The sequence below is a fragment of the Saccostrea cucullata genome, unplaced genomic scaffold (assembly GCF_032062105.1).
Source record: "Saccostrea cucullata isolate Sc308-1 unplaced genomic scaffold, CSIRO_AGI_Scuc_v1 ctg1734, whole genome shotgun sequence".
NCBI classification, from domain to species: domain Eukaryota; kingdom Metazoa; phylum Mollusca; class Bivalvia; order Ostreida; family Ostreidae; genus Saccostrea; species Saccostrea cuccullata.
The window spans coordinates 24,685-44,167 of NW_026924759.1; the positions used below are offsets into that span (position 1 = coordinate 24,685).

The window sequence follows — 19,483 nt, forward strand, 5'->3', positions numbered from 1 at the left end:
TCGTAATTACGAGATCTTTTCTCGTTATAACGAGATAATTAACTCGTAATTTCGAGATAATTAACTCGTAATAACGAGCTCTTTTCTCGTTATTACGAGATCTTTTCTCGTAATAGAGAGATCATTAACTCGTAATAACGAGATCTTTTCTCGTAATTACGAGATAATTAACTCGTAATAACGAGATCCTTGAAAGTTTTTAGTATCCATATCTGATTAACACCACTTCTTGAATATATTGTTGAACAGTACTTTTGAAATTTCTTCTGAAGTACTGTTAATATTGTAGTGAAGAGTAAAGAAAGAGGCTTGGTTGACCATTTACTGGAACTCGCCATGTATCTCTTTCCGAATTTTATGAAGTTTTAGAATCCAATATAACAAGATGTGTTTGTGAAACACTATGCGCCCGGCGGCAACAAAGTTCGGAAAAAGCTATATATAGCATTAAGGTCACAGTCAAGGTCACAAGGTCATTGACCTTGGTGTCACTTGGAAGAACCTGATTAGTGGAGTTTGCATACCAATATATTGAAATGGCCATATTTTTTGAATGAGTAGAGATAAGGCTTTCATGTTAGACCTGCGTATTGCTTGTGATAAATGACAGGGCTTTCATAGTTGACATGTGCATTACCTGTGACAAGATATTTCCTAGCATGCTATGATTTCTGACTCCTTCACCTTGACCTTCAAGATTGACCTAATTTTCAAAAAAAATCAACTGCAGTGAGAATTTCTGAATGACATATGGAAGGGTGTTCATATTTGACATGATATGCCATAAATAATGACTCCTCACTCACAAATACACTGAAAGGGGAGGATCAAAATTCTTTGAATTTGCTTGTTTTATGTCACTGTGTAAATCTGATTCAACACGTATAAAGTACCATACAGATTTAATCTTAAAATTTACTTTAATTATCATTTTTAAAACAGACATTAAATTCTAATGATATATCATTTTGGCATGTAAACACACATCCTCATTATGTTTAATTTCAAACTGAATTTCTCCTTGCACATGACTGGACTCCCAGGAATGCACATTAAGCTCATCTCCCATGGAGGACTCCTTCCTAAATCCTGCCTCAAAAGACTTCAGGCACTTTCCTACCATCGCTTTGTCCAGCCATGTGTATTTGTTTTTAAACACACTGTCATAAAAAGCCTCCATACAAAAGCTAACATAACTCTGCCAGTTTGTGTGTAAGTAAGCATCAATATCAGAATAAGACACCTTTGTATTGTATGTTTGTATTTCACCAGGCTTTTCTAGATGGGGCATGATGATTGGTTGACCTTTGGGAACATGAGGGCTGTATTTTTCCATCCACCAATCAGGATAAGGCATCGGTCTCCTTGTTTTACCATTGACAAATACTGTTTGAATTCTACAAGTGGCATACGGGAAGGTCTGTGATCGACACTCCAAAACACTGGTTATCGCTGAGGAAGATTTCCCAATATAATCCAGTGTTTTTGTAATTGCAAGAGGATATTTGGGAGAAAATTCTTCATAGAATCTGCTGTCAATATCAATACTGGTAGAGGCAATGAAGTAGAGATTGTCTTTCAGTAGCAAATGACTGTCCAGAAATGTCTCGTTAGGATTTTTGACGGGCCAAAAGGAGTAAGCCCGGGCCGATTCAAACAGCAGGAATAGGCTTCTGACCAGAGGTCTGCCATCTGAAACAATAGTTTGGATCTTTATTGTCAAAGATACCCTTATGCACATATACAGTGGAGCCTCATTTGTCCGGATGCTTTGGTTCCTAAACAATTTGTCCGGATATGTGAAGCTTCCGGATACCTGAATTACCAGTTAAACAAGACAAAATAACATTGAAAAGTTCCCTGATGAAAAATCGTCCGGATTAGGAACATATATTTGTAAACTACTAAATTAGAGTGTAAATATTGGGTTTATTTATTCAATTTCAACATAGGGCACCTGCCTTGAACAAAGGAAAAATGTTTCAGGGATTGCAAAGTACAAATGAACAGATATCACCGTTGTTATTTTCAGTTGGGAAAAAACGTGCAAACAATGTTCCATTAATTTACTTTGTTAAAGAATGCCAGCCTAGCAGCCTACAGATTCCAATTTATTCTATTTTCAAACTAAGGGCAGATTACTCTAAACTAGCATATAATTATCCTGAAATTTGAGCTCTAGTTTGTAATGTATAGAAGGTTTTTATCTACAACTTGCCATCATGGTTATGCTGCATGAAAGTTGTATACAAGTATTTACATCTTGGTAGCCAAGGGTTTTTGGTTCACTCTGCTCCCTATTGTTGGGGAGCAGAGTGAACTGAAAACCCTAGCTTGGCTACCGAAGATGAAACATCTATTTAAGAATATAATTTTTATTACTAATTTACCAAAAAGTGTGCTTACAGTGCAATATTTTATCCAGTCAGTGTCAAGTCAATCTTTTTACAAGACAAGTTTATTTTTAATTTAATATTTCTAGGATTATACATGTATATCAATATTACCTTTGTCATATGATCTTCACTGATTGTGCCTGTATTAACACTTACCCACAGAACTAAAAGCTTCATATGGCAGTCCCCCTGGAATGTCTATCCTGACTTGGACCGGGCTTATGTTGGTCTTTGTGTAGCAGAGCTGTTTCACTATTCTGGAAATACAATAGATTTTGATATCATATTTAAAGACAAGAAAAAATTTCATAGATTTCTAAAATAAATTTTAATACATGTACAATATTTGGAGGAAGGTAAATTTTTACAGAAATTTATATACAAATATAGCCCTTTTAAGAGGTTGATCCAAAGATATGTTGACATCACTGAAAAGCATATTGACTGCATGAGCATGAAGTGGTGGGTGATCAGAAGAGCTTAAGTGAGCTTTCAGTCAGGTGAGCTAAAAAGGGGTAAGGTGTAAAGAGTTTTTAAAGATAAGTGTTAAAGAGTGAAAAGAAAGAAAAAAGTTTGGTGAAAAGGAGGAAAAGGGGAGTTCAGAGTCCAGGGAATATAATAGACAAATGACAGAGATATAATGGCCAGGAAGAAATAGAGAGGGGGACTTTTTTTAAAAAATGGTCTCGACATGAAAAAAAACAATGAGACCAGATTGGGGGTAAAAAGCGGAAGGATATCGATCCACGATATACTCCTGGGTGCATGCGGAAGGGAGGAGGTAAAAATGTCCAGATTCCTGTATATATCTAAACTATCCAGTTTCTGAAATCTTCTCCATTCTCTCATTCCTGTCTCTTTTCACTGTCTGTCCAGTGTCCAACATTTTTCTTTGAGGGATACATTAGGGGAGTCAGTATAAATATAATTTTAAAGATAATGGGTCATGAGAGAGCTAGATGGGATGGTTGAGATAGAGAGAAGAGCTAGTAACTTATGTGAACACTGGTGAAAGGGAGATGGGTAGATCTAGCTGCAACACTGTCAATCTGTCATACCCCATAAAGCTGAGACAAGCTTGAGCACATCTTCTTCATTTTAATGCACAAAAAACAAGTATGAAAATAACATATTATGTCTTACGATGACCAAGATTTAAGAAGTCTCCCTGCACTCATCATGCTCATTCTCAATAACGATAGTTTAGACCAGCTGTAGACTTTGCATTCCAAACAGTAACAATTGACCTATATTTGTATACCCGTGAAGAGTAGCCTACCCATCACCATCACTGTGCTAAAAAATGACCCACATCTTAGTTTGTTTATGCAAACAATCAAGCTTAAGGATCAATGAAAAAAGTTAGTAAATACGTCCCTGGTTGCATATAATATGTATAAAGCTTTACTTACGCCCATCTTCCAAAGGTATGCCCTATTCGTGACGAAATCGGCATTTCGGAATTTGGTTGTATTGGTTCCTGTCTTTAGCGTTCAAGTAAGATTTCCAGTTTGAAGTGCATGCGGGAAAGATTTTCATATTTCAGAGATAATAATAATTGATTAAGTATGGATTTCCCAGTTAATAAAGGTAAGTTAGATCTTTAAAAAATAAAGGGAACACATTACCAAACATTTCTGTTAGAGTAGAGATGTTTTATGTGATTTTTTTCCGGGAAGTTTTATGTTAGTAAGCGTTCTGCAACAGATGTCTGGTTAGCCTAGATATGTTTACTTACTCTTTGCTTTACATGCATTATGTGACTTTTTGCCAAAGCTTAATAGTAATTTTTATTACTAATAAAATGTTTTATAGTGTAGAAATATTCTTTAGGCTGGACTTGATGTACATACAAACCAAAAGCATGCTTTCTTAAAAGTTAAAAAATAAATTAAAAATCTATATATGTTTATTTCTTTTTTTTTTTTTAATCTGGGGCTTACACCATTTTTAATTCACTTTTATTTTTACTTTCAGGTAAACAGAAGGGTAAGAAGCCAGTAAATGAGGAGGATTTACTTGAAGTCCCTGAGGGATGGAAGGAGCCAGGGATCTCGAAGGACCAGAACCCCCACGGCATGGTCAGTGAGAGCTCATTTGCCACACTCTTCCCGAAATACAGAGAGGCTTACATCAATGAGTGCTGGCCACTCGTCAAGAAAACATTAGGAGACCATGTAATCATTATATTATGATCATTGATATATTTTAAAATTTATCCCAACAGTGGATTAGGTTTTACCTGCTTATTGATTAAATATGATACACAGATTCTGACAGTTTTTGGGGTTTGTTTTTTTTTCGCAGAATATCAAGGCTGAGTTGGATGTAGTGGAAGGAAGCATGACAGTACAGACAACCAGGAAAACCTGGGATCCTTATATCATCATTAAAGCCAGGGATCTCCTCAAACTGCTGGCCAGGAGTGTTCCCTACGAACAGGTGCCTCTGCTGTCTTTGTTATAGAGCAAATCACATAATATATAGAATTTGTTCTATTAAATGACTGAGTGATATGTAAAGTTAAACATTTATAAATAAAGCCAAATATGCAATAGAAAAGTATAGTATAGAAAAGTATTGATATATTATTTTGGTTAATGAAAAATTTTAAGTTATGTACCAATACTTATGTCATTTCACTGATTTCAGGCTATTAGAGTGTTAGAAGATGATGTTGCATGTGATATTATCAAAATTGGTTCCCTGACAAGGAACAAAGAAAGATTTGTCAAGAGACGACAGCGTCTGATTGGACCAAATGGATCAACTCTCAAAGCGATTGAAATTCTAACTGATTGTTATGTGCTGGTACAGGGAAACACTGTGTCTGCTCTAGGTCCATACAAGGGACTCCGCGAGGTAAGGTCATGCTGATTAGTCTTATCATCACAAATAAACCTTAAATTCTAAATGTTTCATATAAAAGTAGTACATTTTACAAAATTTCAGGATATTTTCCATACTTTTGATAGTTATTTGTATTGTAAATCATTAATGTGAGTGTAATTACCAGAATATCAACTTGCCATTTTTCACAAAAATGTAATTCTAATGAAAATGGTGAACTTGAGCATCCAAATGAAACTGTGAAGTCATTTTATGTTTTACAGTTTAAATCGTTGTTTGTAGGTGAGGAAGATAGTCGAGGACACCATGAAGAATATTCACCCCATTTACAACATAAAGGTAGGTAATTCAAACACCCCCCCCATTCAGTGTTGTAAATTTCAGTTTTAATGTCCCTTTGTTTTTCAACAAATAATTCTTTATTTAGGAAATGTCCAATAAAATTGAAGTTTTATATAGGAATCACCTTGTCCGTCTGTCCATCTGTCTGTCTGTCTGTCTGTCCGTCTGTCTGTGCAATCGTTATCCATATCTTTCTTACAGGGACATTAGAATCTACTACTCCACACAAAGATTGCCCATGACCTAAGGGTGTGTCATGACCTTGACCCAAGGTCATTTGGGGAAGTTCAAGGTCACTGGAAGGAAAATTTCATAATTCGTGTCCGGTCCATATCTTTCTTATGAATAAACTTGGTAGGTTCTCATTTCACACAAAGATTGCCCATGACCCAAGGGTGTGTCATGACCTTGACCCAAGGTCATTTGGGGAAGTTCAAGGTCACTGAAAGAAAAATTTCATAATTTGTGTCCGGTCCATATCTTTCTTATGAATAAACTTGGTAGGTTCTCATTTCACACAAAGATTGCCCATGACTGAAGGGTGTGTCATGACCTTGACCCAAGGTCATTTTGGGAAGTTCAAGGTCATTGGAAGTAAAATTCATAATTTGTGTCCGGTCCATATCTTTGTTATGGATAAACTTGGTGGGTTCTCATTTCACACATAGATTGTCCATGACCCAAGGGTGTGTCATGACCTTTACCCAAGGTCATTTGGAAAAGTTCAAGGTCACTGGAAGTAAAATTCATAATTTGTGTCCGGTCCATATCTTTCTTATGGATAAACTTGGTAGGTTCTCATTCTACACAAAGATTGCCCATGACCCAAGGGTTTGTCATGACCTTGATTCAAGGTCATTTGGGGAAGTTCAAGGTCACTGGAAGAAAAAGTTCATAATTCTTGTCCGGTCCATATCTTTCTTATGGATAAACTTGGTAGGTTCTCATTTCACACAAAGATTGCCCATGACCCAGTGGTGTGTCATGACCTTGACCCAAGGTCAATTGGGGAAGTTTAAGGTCACTGGAAGTAAAATTTATAATTTGTGTCCGGTCCATATCTTTCTTATGGATAAACTTGGTAGGTTCTCATTCTACACAAAGATTGCCCATGACCCAAGGGTTTGTCATGAGCTTGATTCAAGGTCATTTGGGGAAGTTCAAAGTCACTGGAAGAAAAAGTTCATAATTCATATCTGGTCCATATCTTTCTTATTGATAAACTTGGTAGGTTCTCATTTCACACAAAGATTGCCCATGACCCAAGGGTGTGTCATGACCTTGATCCAAGATCATTTGGGGAACTTCAAGGTCACTGGAAGAAAAATTTCATAATTCATGTGTGATACATATCTTTATTATGGAAAAACTTACTTCTGAAAAAAATGTCCACTTTATTTTGGACAGTTCTAGTTAGTACAAATATACATAACTATGTAGTGATAATGTTTACTACAATATTTGATACATGTTTGCATAATAACAGATTTCCATATCCACATTTTATATGTTATATATTTCCATTGAACAGTGACATGTTAAGTGATATATCTTTTTTTTAGACATTAATGATCAAAAGAGAACTAGCAAAGGATCCAGAACTCAGAAATGAAAATTGGGAAAGGTTTTTACCAAAATTCAAGTCAAAGAACATCAGTAAACGAAAGCAGCCGAAAAAGAAGAGGGTGAAAAAGCCATATACACCATTCCCTCCTCCCCAACCAGAGAGCAAGGTAAAAAAATCAATATTAAGATATTTACATTTCTATGTATTCGTCTTTAACATTCTTTACAAATTAGAATTTTGTTCATTTTGTCATGAACTACCATGGATGAGCATGAATATCTCCACTGTTACGTCATAGTACATGTACTGTACTTGATGTCAAAATTATAGTACAAACTGTTTTGCTTTTTTAAAAATGACAGTTGAATGGCATAATTTGTGGTAACTCATCAGAAAATAATGTAAATATAAGAAATGAATTTAATTTTTTGAAGATTCATAGGTACATGAACTACAATGCTTCACACCAGCAGATTTAACATTTACCTTGATCCTTTCTGTAGGTTGACAAAGAACTGGCCTCTGGAGAATATTTCTTAAAACCTCAACAGAAGAAAGCAAAGGTGCAACAGGAGAAGAAGGTAGGTTGTTACTAAAATACAGAGGGAAATTATCTAGATATTACCTGAATCAGATTAGTCTTTGTTAGTAATGGATTGGAATAATGATGAGGTTTTTTATGACTTTAAGGAGAAGCAGCTGAAAGCTGTACAGAAAAGTCAGGAGAAGCGAGCCAAGGCCTTTGTGGCTCCGAAAGAAGACACAGCTCCTCCTAAGAAAAAACAGAAGGTCACGGGTATGTTAGGAATAATGGTATTCAAAGTGGTAAAAAAGTGAAGAAAAGATACAATTACACAGAATCCACACAAGACAAATTTCTGACTTTTTTTTTTTTTTGCTTATACTTGTATGTAATCCAAAGTAATGAGAAGGAAGCAATGTTTCCCTTCAGAAGTTTTATTTGAATTGTTTAAATTATCTGTTTTTAAATGACATATTGGTTTCTTGTTTTCAGAAGATGTTAACGTGGAAGAATTAAAAAAGAAAATTAAAAAATCACAGGTATTAAAGTCTACATTTACATAAAACAACAAATGGCATTTTTTAAATGTTATTTTCTACTTATGTAAGTAATAGTAGATATTCAATATATGGATTTTAAATTTCCTTTCAAAAATTTTCCAGAAGAAAAAAGTAGGAAAGTCTTGATCTGCACAAAGTGAATCATGGGATACTGTTGGGCTTTCATTGAACATGGAGTTGGTAGAACAGTGGGAGGAAGACTGTGTGAAGCGGAAAGTATACTGAAAGAGTCAGTCACGGTTGACTGGGATTTCATCAGTCACGGTTGAATGGGATTTCATCAGTCATGGTTGACTGGGATTTATAATGTTTTCTGTTGTCCAATATTTACATTGTACATTGGCAGCATGTTTTAAATAACTCTGAAAAAAACTACATGTATTATGTATTGTGTAGTAACAGTTCTTCAGGAAAAGCATATTGTACAGGCTGTTTCCAATAAATTGTTTGATTTAATATGAATAATAAAGTACATGTTCTTGAATTTCAATGCAAGTGTTTGACCAGAACCTGAGTGTGTTAAATTTTTGCTGATTTTTTTTTTGGCATTTGAGAATCTACATTTGATTTACACCTCATCTTGAATATATTGTAACACATTATGGTTGAAATTTCTTGCCTGCAGCTAAGAAAGTGAATTATATTAACCATTCCAGACTGGGTGTTCATTCTAACTATCACTTTTCATGCAGATATTTTCAAATCTTTGTTAACTTGTGTGTATAACTTTATATTTAGCTGAAATTGCCTTCTTTTTTAAAATGGCACTTTTAAAATTTTCATATTTGAAGAGTATTGATGTTAGGGTCAAATGAGAGTAATAAAGTGTGAAATTGTTGTCAGTAATATACAGAAAACTTTAAGACATAACCCCCCCCCCCCCCCCAATACACAAATGCCACCCACCCACACAAATAATATGAAGGATCTCATGTCCGCTAAAGCATACTTTGACTTATTTTCTCAATTATTGATAAGCATGCGTATAAAGAGGCATTGAAATCTAGGTATAAATTTTAATTGAGCATCATTCTTGCCTCCTCTATACCCCCCTCCCTAATCATCAACAATTCCCGAATTAATTTTTTTTTTACTTTTTTTCTTTCAAACAATCACATCTATCAGCGAATAGAGAAATATGTTACAGTATCTATAAATTATCTAAACTATGATCATTGATTTACTGTCAGTCGACATATACAGGTGATATTGATCAGCAGATGTCTCCAGATTGTCAGCTCAGCTAGGTGTGTCTTCTCCTGGAGAGTTGGCCATACCTGTCCAAATAATCCAGGCTATACCCCCCCCCCACCCCCGGTATGACGAGACTACATGTCGATATATATAGTGTAAGTGACAGTCACATGGAGAATAACTAATGAATATCCACCCCACCCCTAGATATCTATCAGAAACTAACATTTTTTTTTGTATAGTATGGCCATTAGTATCTGGTTCCTCACCCAATAATTATGTCATTGTCAATTATGTATTAATAATTATACCATCACAGACATAAATACTTTATGCTTGTTTCGCCCTAAATACTATAATTATTAGGGATGTCAACGAGTACCCGGTTAACCGGGTACTCGATCGAACGTCCGAGTATCGAATACTAAAACTGGTACTCGGTTACTCGGATGTATATTTTTAAATACTTCTAAGCTTATTTACTAATGCATTAAAACATCGGTTTTAAAACGTAAAATGTTCATTGCACTACATGTAATATCCACCCCACCGCCTGTGGCAGTGTTTATACAGTAATTATCTATCAGAAACTTTAATTACATCGAACATTTTTCCATTATATTTAAATAAATCAAATAAGTATGGCCATTATTGTTGATATATCGTTTGATTACATGCCAATTAATGCAAATGGTTGAAGGCAAATGCTTTAAAAATCTTATGTCCATTGTTGCTCCAAACTACAACATATACGTAATTTTATGAAATCTAGGATCAAAAATTGTCAATTATGTATTAACTTATCATTACAATAACCGAACAGATTAGTTTTTAAACAAAACACTGTGACATAAAATACTTTATGCTTGTCATAATTTTTCGCATTTGCCTGAATACTTATATAATTATATAATTTTTTTGTTGTCAAAAGGACATCCCTAATAATTATATAATTTTTTGTTGTCAAGGAATTCTTGTTTAGTAGTATCAAGCCAATCTAAAAATTTTAGGTTATACCACCCAACCCCCCAACCCCGCCTCCAAATAACACTGACTTTTATCTGCTCTATAGATGTCTATATAATATGTATAATAAGATGACTCTGTTGGAACAAATACCAATAGCTGTGTTCAGATGAACTTAAGAGGTTTTTAATAAACTACAATACATGTGCCTCTTTTCAAAATGTACTCGGTAAAAAACAATTCCGCCATTCGTCTAATTGTGCTAAACGGACTATGTTTTGAATAAATGGAAGAAAATAAAAGGTGAAGGCAACGAATAAACATCAACAAATACAGCTTAATAAATAAAAGGTATCGTAAATATGTCAAAAAATACGGTGCCCTAGAAATACTATAGAAGTTCACGGAGAATAATCTGACATTGTTATCTTACTACTAGATGGTAATGGATGCAGGGAAAACTTCATGAAAAGTCTCGTGAATCAGGATCTAATATTCTTCAGTCTCTTAGACTGATGTTTAAAAGATCAGTATCTCGTAATAAACGGGATTTTGACGTCCAGTTAATAATCAGATTTCATGATTTACTGCTCATGCACTCTCAAACTCAAAAAGCATGCATTTATTATAGGACTTATAAGTAGGTATACCGGGTATTGCTTTAACCCCCCACCCCCACCCACACACACACAGACCATTTTATAAATATATTATTATATCAACTTTAAATCGCAAAAATAGATCACAATCTAGGCGGAAACAAAACTAAGGGAAATGTTCTATTTAAGACACAACAAACAATCTTGAAAACATTTCCACTTCAAAGATGTGTTTCATCACGGAATAGCTCACTGACTATATATATATATATATATATATATATATATATATATATATATATATATATATATATATATATATATATATATATATATATATATATATATATATATATATATATATATATATATATATATATATATATATATATGTTCTTCATTAATCCCAATGACAAGGGGGGTGGTCAAAATTGATTTTAATTAAGTTAATTGGGAACATGATAGTATATGTATTATATACAAATTAAAGTATAAAATAAAAACAACACATTTTCAAATTTATCTGATTCAGAATACTGTAAGTTAAAGTCGGTGGGCCGAATTTAATCGACAACCTCCGCTGATTTCTATAATCTGCAGCATGTGTTCTCTGTCGCGTCTCTATACGGCCCTCTTACGTGGACCGTGATATAGAAAAGGAGCCACTGCCATGTTCAGGGCTATTTTAGTAATCAGCCTGTGGACCTGCGCTCAGACCGATCTCTTTAGTGCCATCTGTAAATTACAGGACTTACTTCGAGAGGAGGAAAAATTACAGATCAGTTTAAACAGGTACATCAGCAGCATTGAGGAAACTGGACAAACCCTTCCCCCGGGGATCACCAGGTAGGAATTTATTTTTAACACCTGTTCACCTGTTGAGATTTTCATTCTATATCGACCCGTAAACTTGTCGGTATTATAAATTTCTTCACTGGACTACAGAAGGAGACGCTCAAATTCGGTAGGAGTAGAGGCAATGTGTAATACCTCTGTCTATACTTTTCAGAAACTTTAATAGTCTTCCAAGCTATTCAAACCATTTTCCCCAGAATTACCTTACTAAATGGAGTGGTTAATCATAATTTTAGCTCACCTGAGCTGAAAGCTGTTGTGAGCTTTTCTGATCACAATTTGTATGTAGTCCGTCTGTCTGTCCGTCCGTCTGTTAACTTTTTACATTTTTTTTACTTCTTCTCTAAAACCACTGGGTCAATTTCAACCAAACTTGCCACAAGACATGATTGAAGAGGATTCAATTTAAATTGGTTCAAATGAAGGGTCACACTCTCTGTCAAGGGGAGATAATTAAGAAATAGTGAAAATTTGGTGGCTTCTCAAGAACCACTGGGCCAGGAAAAAATGAAACTAATGTGGAAACATCCTCTGGTAGTTAAGCTTCAAGTTTGTTCAAATCATCACCACGGGGAGAAGGGTGGGACCACAAAGGTTTACATAGGATTATATAGAAAAAAATCTTTTAAAATCTTCTTCTCAAGAACAACAAAGTCCTGATGTTTGGTCATATTTATATGGAAACATCCTCAGGTAGTGTAGATTCAAATTTGTACAAATCATGGTCCCATGGAATAGAGTGGGACCAAAATGAAAGTTCAAACTTATAGGGAAAAAGCCACAGTAAGTTAAAGAAATGTGTACGCATTCTAAGACAGTGAAGATTCAAGTTAATTTAAATTATAACCCCCCCCCCCATTTTTTAGGGATAGGTACTAGGGACCAATTATGCATACAAGATTTTCAATACGGGATTGATTTTTGCTTTTCCTAGCCACAAAACTTAAGTGAGAGATGTGGTCCATTTGCCCTGTTGTTTTTCTCTTTTCATATTTTTCAACAATTATGCTCTTTTTTGGAAAATGTTTCATAAAGCCATGACGCTATTTGCTTGTATTAGAAACAAATGATCATCAACTAAAGCTAAGATACTCATTTGTTTCCGGAAATTCGATCGCTTCTTTTCTTTGTATATACAAGTGTTTTTGTTTAAAATTTCTAGATTTTCCTCCAACGTGTGTTTAAGATATTTAAGACATTTTAAGCTCAGCAATTTATTTATAGATTTTTAATTTCACAATTTTCATTGTAATTGCAATGCTGCTTCCAGCAATGTGAAGAAAAAGTATAAAAGTAAACAGCACTAACAAGACGAATTTTGTGCATCACTGATGTCCCTCGGGCCTGCATGACAGCTTGATCATGGCGAAGGTTAAAGTTACTCAAATGTAGGTCAAACTTCAAGGTCAAAGTCAAAAGATAAAAAATGATGGTACCCAAAGAAAGATATTGGCATAAGGAAAATTATGAGGGTTAGCCCCCCCCCCCATTTTTTTGCACAGATAGACATAATACAGACATTGAACATTTTGGCAAAGATTTAGCCCCCTTGTTTTAAGAGGCAGAGGTTTCAGTGTAGTCAAAGAAGGGTAAGCGGTAGGATGTGAGAAAAAAGTTACTGAAAGACGTTTGACCCCCTCCCCCTCCAAAAACACACTCGCACACGAAATGTTCACATTTGGAGAATTTACTTTTTTCTTCTTTTTTTTTTTTTGCTTCATTTTTTAAAGATTGAATGTTCTACTCTTTCAATTAGCCCCCCCCCCCCTCCCCGGTTCAATTTGCTTCCGACGCCAATGAGAACATATGACAGTCTCACTAAGATGCGATTTGATTTTCTTTACATGTCAGACATGGTTTTCTCGTCAACCTGACGGACATCTGGCACCTCTGTATCTTTTGTGAATTGTTTTACATAACTTAACATCAATAACGGCGGGGAAAATATGTCGTGCAAGGAGGCTATTAATTTCTTTTATAAGAAATATCGAACAGTAAAGGTAACGGTCTTTATCGATAAATTCATCTGAAAGATAATCAAGATGATAGCAAGAGTCGGCCTTCCTTAGCTTTCTTATATCACATTTATATGCAAAAATTTGAATTGAACATTATCATATTTTATTGTAATATACCTATACAATGGGATTGGGCACAAGTTCTCAAAACTTATTTCGCCCTCTCCCTACAAGGAAAGTTTATAAAGTTTAAGCTACATATGTGTTACACAGTTTTAGAAAAATATTAATAAATTCACAACATGTTTAATAATAAACTGCAAGGACGTATGTGATGTACTAATGCTATACAAAATCATGCACAAAATATCATTTAAATCTGCCAGACTGCTGAATATATGAATGGACAATGGAAAAAAGATATTCATTTTCAGCAGCACTTAAAGAAGAATCGCCCCACAGTAACGTATAATTGCAAAAATTTTTCGTCATTCACGGGGAATATATGTTTTAGATTTTGCGGGAGATTTTTTATCTATCATCTTTATATGGAGAGAGAGAGAACACTGAATCGTAAATTAATTTCATTTAGTTCTATTTCGATATATTCTAAGTATTATTAGTTTTAATAAAACTTGATTAAAACATTTTCACCCTAAGGCCAGATAAATCTCATTCAGGTATGAATTAAACTTTGTACTAAACACTCTAAATGTCAACGTCAACATGCAAAGTATCTGTCGCAAAATCACTTTACCTTACAGTGAATGATTTAAATGGGAAAAAAATGAATATCACAACATTAAATCTTATAAGAAATGTGGTTTCATTTTGTGTTTTCAAAAAGAATCTTTATTTGATGATGCAAGGCTTAATAAATTATTTGAGATCCTATTGTCGTCCACCGATGAAAAGGCGCCGATATTAATGTATATAAAATGAAGGCTGCAATATTTCTTTCTCTTCTAATGTGCTTTACAAGAATAATAAAAAGAAAGTTTTTTTAAGAAAGGAGCACAATTAGCGCCGTTCGAAATTCCATCAGTTTGTAAGACTATAAACATACTGTTACTGAGAAACTGCGTTTTTTTAAAAATTGGATGTCGTCATCCTTGTGTGTAAAATCAGATTGGATCTGAATTAATTATTTTACAGATGGTCAAATACAAGATATTAAAGTTTTCCAATTTTTAAAGGACTTGTCTATGATATCTAAATGCATAAGTTTATTAAGGGCGAGGAATGGTTTTATAAATTGTTGAAAAAAAATCATAATCGTGTTTTTTCGCGTTTCAAGTGCTGTTGCATGATATTAATAATACATGTGTAGGGAAAAAATAGAGATTTCAGCTTTTCTTAAATTTCTTCGGAGTTTGGTTCTGGGGATATACGTTTACTTTACTTAAATATCTTGGAGAAGAATTTGCAGAACTTTTATATACTGGTATAGGGTTTCAATTATGGACAACAATGTTCATGCTCGATGTCTTGAGACGTGAATTACAGTGTGTATATACATGTATATATCTTTAGGTCATAGACAATTTAATAAGGTCTCTATCCATTTCAAGACAATACGCACAGTTAAATACTAGCTTTATACTTACATGTATTAAGTCATAACTATTTTACAAAATGCATATGAACGAAAGAAACCTCGGGCTGATACGAGATCTATCTACATGTATTGATATGATCTATAAAAGCTGCGTCGTATTCAGTTGAGGCAAATATCAAAGGATCTATATTCAAACTTAGATATGATGTACAAGTTCGTCAACTTTACATTAGCCCGGTCTCGGGACGATATTACATGCTGCTTGCATACCACGTTCAATATTGATGACGACAGTCGATAGTTAGATATTCTGCATGTTTTAATTGACCGAATGTCAAAGCAGCTTTATTCAGACTCATGATTTACGTTTCATTAAATTATCACCCTCAGCTGTTTGATAAATAAACTTCTTTAATAAACAAGATGGCATAAATTACGGAGCCTGATGATATACTCTCATTCATTAGTTCATAATGCAGACACCTGTTGCACATTTGTCCTTTTTGAAGATTTTCAGAGTCTCTTAAAATCAAGCGACAGACTATTGGAGACAGCACCCGGTATATCGAACACCCTGTCAATGACTTTCATCTCTTGTATCGATTTGTGGTGGACTGGCAGACCGTATTCGATGATATTTGGTGTGAGCACTGCGAAGTGACTGATGCCGCCAAAGGTACTCACTTGAGAAAGTGAAATTATCTTATATAGATACACATATAAATTCTAACGAAAATAAAAATTTAAATGGTTTGTTAATCGACACACAGAATAAAAATCGAATATTTACCCTTTTGTTTCAGATTTTAATTTTACTGTTCAACTTGTAACTAAGCGCCTCGGACTGTGGCCCTCTAAGTATGACCTTGATGGCGCCTCGCACGCCCTTCTTCGTCTTTGGAAAGTGTACAAACTCAATCTGGACGACTTGATCAATGGCAGGGTGGTGAACTACACTGCTGACCAGCCGATGTCAGACGACGAGGTACTGGCCGTGACCCGGTACACTGACCGGGTCAAGGACGACTATTCTGAGATGAAGTGGCTTGGCGCTTTATACAGACGATTACAGGGACAGGACGGGTTCTCAAAAAATGACTCGGGAGTCATTCGTGTCGCTCGGGCACTTGCTGCATCTCTTTATAAAGTTAATAAAATTTTTATACACAATTTGTGACTGGATTTTTATAAAGCATACTTCTGCAAGGGTTTTAAATAAAAATATATAAATATTTTCAAGAAAAACAATGTATACTGTTGCAATAAATTCTACGATACTTAGGTATGTTTTTAATTCATAAATGTTTCATTAAAATTCCAACCTTTTTTAAAGGGGAAAACCTTCTACATCCATAATTTTGCAAATACCTTTCCTTTGTAGCTAGGGCTGTCCAAGAATGCATCTCTTGTGTTGGAGCCATTTCAAAGTTTGGGTAAGGTTGTTTGGGGATTAGCAACATTGTTCCATTCTTAATTAAAACAAATACTAGTAAGCTCGCAAAACAATGGTATACTTCATGTAAGTTCTGTGAAATATTACTGATGATTTCCCATCATAGTCCTTCAACATTGATATGTCTAGGTAACCGTGGTATTTTGAGGGACACCGCATTTTATCAATCCAGTATAACAAACAACAACGGATCAGTTACAGAACCAAAACCACGTGACCCGATGTACGAGGCCCTCTGCCGGGAAGATCAAAAAGTAAAGTTAACTTTTAACTGTTTCGATCATTTGTAATTAAAAAGCATCATTTCTGTAGCTTTTTAGGTGTATACAGAATATTAAATTAGGATCTCAGAGCATTTTGTAGACTCCCCAGGAACTGTCCCGACTCCGCTGCTTTTGGCGGGAAACCCTGGTGCCATATTACAGAGGAAAAGAGGAAGTTGTGAATTACGAACCAAGAATTTCTCTCTTTCATGATGTTATCTCACCTGACTACATAAATATTTTAAAATCCATTGCCTTAAAAGGGGTATGTTTTTTCGTGTGTTTTTCGGTACCCCTGTTATAGATATTTCATTTTTCGATTTCTTTCAATATATTGCTTAGACTATACTAGAGGTTACTTTAATATGATAATTTATAGTTACATGTACACTGTATTTCAAATTTCATATCTTCCATATTTTATAGACATATCTCTTACAACTACAATATACTTTGTTTTTAGTTCTCTAGATCCACGGTATTCTTAGAGGGAAGTGGACCTAACGGGGAGACACGCTACGGTCAGATGGATGACGTCAGGGTTAGCCAAACGTAAGTCTCCAAGTGACTTGTTCAACTGAATTTGTCTATCCTTACAAGGTCACGCACAAGCTGGTGCACTCGTGACCCCTGACCAAGTGGACTTGTGATCCCTGACCTCATGACCTCTGACCTTGTGAACTCGTGACATCTGACCTTCTGAGGATGGATTTTGTCGATTTTTTTAGCTTTATTTCCATTGTTTGCTTCGTGTTCAAGTTAGGTACTGTTTTTTAGATGCTGGATTGGCACAGACGAACACAGAGAGCTTGTTAGATTGGAAAATAGGATAAAACTTATAACAGGACTGAGTGCAACCTATAAACCATTCTACAGTCACTCGGAAAAATTCCAGGTCTTTCTTTTGAATAAAAAGTAGAAATGCTGGATCTACAATAAAGCCAATTTTAAGTCGGTCCAAGATTCTAGGGTTTTTGTAACTTAATGTAAAACACACAATTGTAGGTGCTGAACTACGGAGTTGGTGGCATGTATACGGTTCATCATGATTATATGGTAAGTTCCTTATATTATCTATTAATGTACATAAGATCCACTAACTTCAAAAATAAATTACGAATTCCTGGAAAATGTTTGAAAATATTATACTAGTAGCCAAAACTGTATGTTAGACTGGAGAAAGCGTTTCGTCTTGTAAATTGTATGATTTAATTCGTTTAATTAGGGACTAAAAATTGAATATATTATTATCATTGTATAAAAAATTAACATTAATTTTTAAGCTATCTTAAAAGATATACTGTATAATTTGTTACAGAGGTATCCGCTAGGGGCACCTGTCAATATTTTGGATTCGGAGGACCTTCGCTATTCTGGGGATCGAATAGCAACATGGATGTTTTATGTAAGTATCATACTTATCAACATAGTTGAAGTTGATTTTATTAGTTGTGTTTTACCATGCTATTTTTTCAATTCCACTTTAGTTTTATTTCTTTTTCTTCAAAAAGAAACCAAAGAAAAATACTTTGCATACCAGACTGAAGACTGTTGGTGTTAAGTACATTGTGTTATTTAACTTTTTGTACTGGATTTTCATGATTTTCTTGTTTGAACAGCTAAATGACGTAAAAGCTGGTGGTGCTACAGTGTTCCCGGAAGTCAAAGCGAGGATACCCGTCGCTAAGGTACCACAAATGAATACATGTATACGTATGAAAGAAAGTTTATGAAAAAGGGTACCATTGAAAATAGTACCATTGATTGATAACTACAGTCTTTAACATTGCTACAGGGAGGCGCTGCTTTTTGGTATAATTTAAAACTGAGTGGAGCCGAGGACCCCCGAACTCTACATGCCGGTTGTCCCGTCTTAATCGGGTCCAAATGGGGTATTGTTATCTCCACAAATTGTAACACTTCTAGAGTGAAATTAAATTATTTAGGATAAATAAGCAGAAAACTAAAAACTTGCAAAGGAAGGAGATTGAAGGGCCATTGTATTCTCAATAATAAAAATTTTGGGAGGCATGAGAATTGTAAGATATTTGAAACCTCTGAATAAGACAGGCCATTTTGCTGTTGTATTTGACAGTGAGTAACAAGTGGCTAAGACAGGAGGGTCAGGTGTTCCGGAGACTGTGTGGACTGACGGAGGAGGCCACGGAGGATCTACCCACAGCCTGAGGGGTCAATCATAAGGTCACCACTCAGGACAATAATCCAGTCACGTGCTGGGCTCCTTCCTTCATTCAACACAATGAACTTTTTTAATCATCGCGTCATAAAATCACTCTATTACAAACGTAGCGGCTGGTTACAATTAAAAATCATTGTTTTTATTATGTTTTCATTTCCTTTGAAATTCGATTTTGTTCTTTTTCTAAAATTCTTGAGAT

At 34.8% G+C, this 19,483-nt stretch overlaps 2 protein-coding genes across 3 annotated transcripts; one reads left to right on the top strand and one right to left on the bottom strand.

Annotated features, from left to right (window-relative positions):
• Positions 1-901: 901 nt before the first annotated feature.
• LOC134267251 (uncharacterized) lies at positions 902-3,940 on the bottom strand. Of its 2 annotated transcripts, XM_062749472.1 has the most exons (4): positions 3,809-3,933; positions 3,540-3,692; positions 2,553-2,653; positions 902-1,692 (listed from the first exon to the last, which is right to left on the bottom strand). In XM_062749472.1, exons 2-4 carry the CDS (start codon positions 3,581-3,583, stop codon positions 953-955), a joined length of 885 nt encoding a protein of 294 aa, XP_062605456.1. In that variant the 5' UTR covers positions 3,584-3,692; positions 3,809-3,933; the 3' UTR covers positions 902-952. The 2 variants fall into 2 exon arrangements, with proteins under 2 accessions (XP_062605456.1, XP_062605455.1); XM_062749471.1 differs by lacking the exon at positions 3,540-3,692 and having other exon boundaries at positions 3,809-3,940.
• On the top strand, positions 3,853-19,426 carry LOC134267253 (prolyl 4-hydroxylase subunit alpha-1-like). Its single transcript, XM_062749474.1, has 22 exons — positions 3,853-3,986; positions 4,374-4,573; positions 4,704-4,838; positions 5,049-5,258; positions 5,529-5,585; positions 7,151-7,321; positions 7,659-7,736; positions 7,846-7,951; positions 8,171-8,217; positions 11,713-11,843; positions 15,878-16,044; positions 16,172-16,515; positions 16,750-16,801; positions 16,951-17,075; positions 17,185-17,349; positions 17,548-17,636; positions 17,862-17,979; positions 18,090-18,140; positions 18,403-18,489; positions 18,704-18,772; positions 18,880-18,976; positions 19,180-19,426. Exons 1-22 carry the CDS (start codon positions 3,965-3,967, stop codon positions 19,269-19,271), a joined length of 2,613 nt encoding a protein of 870 aa, XP_062605458.1. The 5' UTR covers positions 3,853-3,964; the 3' UTR covers positions 19,272-19,426.
• Positions 19,427-19,483: the final 57 nt, after the last annotated feature.

Excerpts from the sequence above, each read along its gene's own strand:
- LOC134267251 (XM_062749471.1), bottom strand. The coding sequence starts at position 3,852 with ATGCCGATTTCGTCACGAATAGGGCATACCTTTGGAAGATGGGC. Across the intron at positions 2,654-3,808 it reads CATACCTTTGGAAGATGGGC|AATAGTGAAACAGCTCTGCT; the intron begins GTAAGTAAAGCT and ends TTGTATTTCCAG. Across the intron at positions 1,693-2,552 it reads TGAAGCTTTTAGTTCTGTGG|ATGGCAGACCTCTGGTCAGA; the intron begins GTAAGTGTTAAT and ends CTATTGTTTCAG.
- LOC134267253 (XM_062749474.1), top strand. The coding sequence starts at position 3,965 with ATGGATTTCCCAGTTAATAAAG. Across the intron at positions 17,076-17,184 it reads TCTGCCGGGAAGATCAAAAA|ACTCCCCAGGAACTGTCCCG; the intron begins GTAAAGTTAACT and ends AGCATTTTGTAG. Across the intron at positions 17,350-17,547 it reads AATCCATTGCCTTAAAAGGG|TTCTCTAGATCCACGGTATT; the intron begins GTATGTTTTTTC and ends CTTTGTTTTTAG.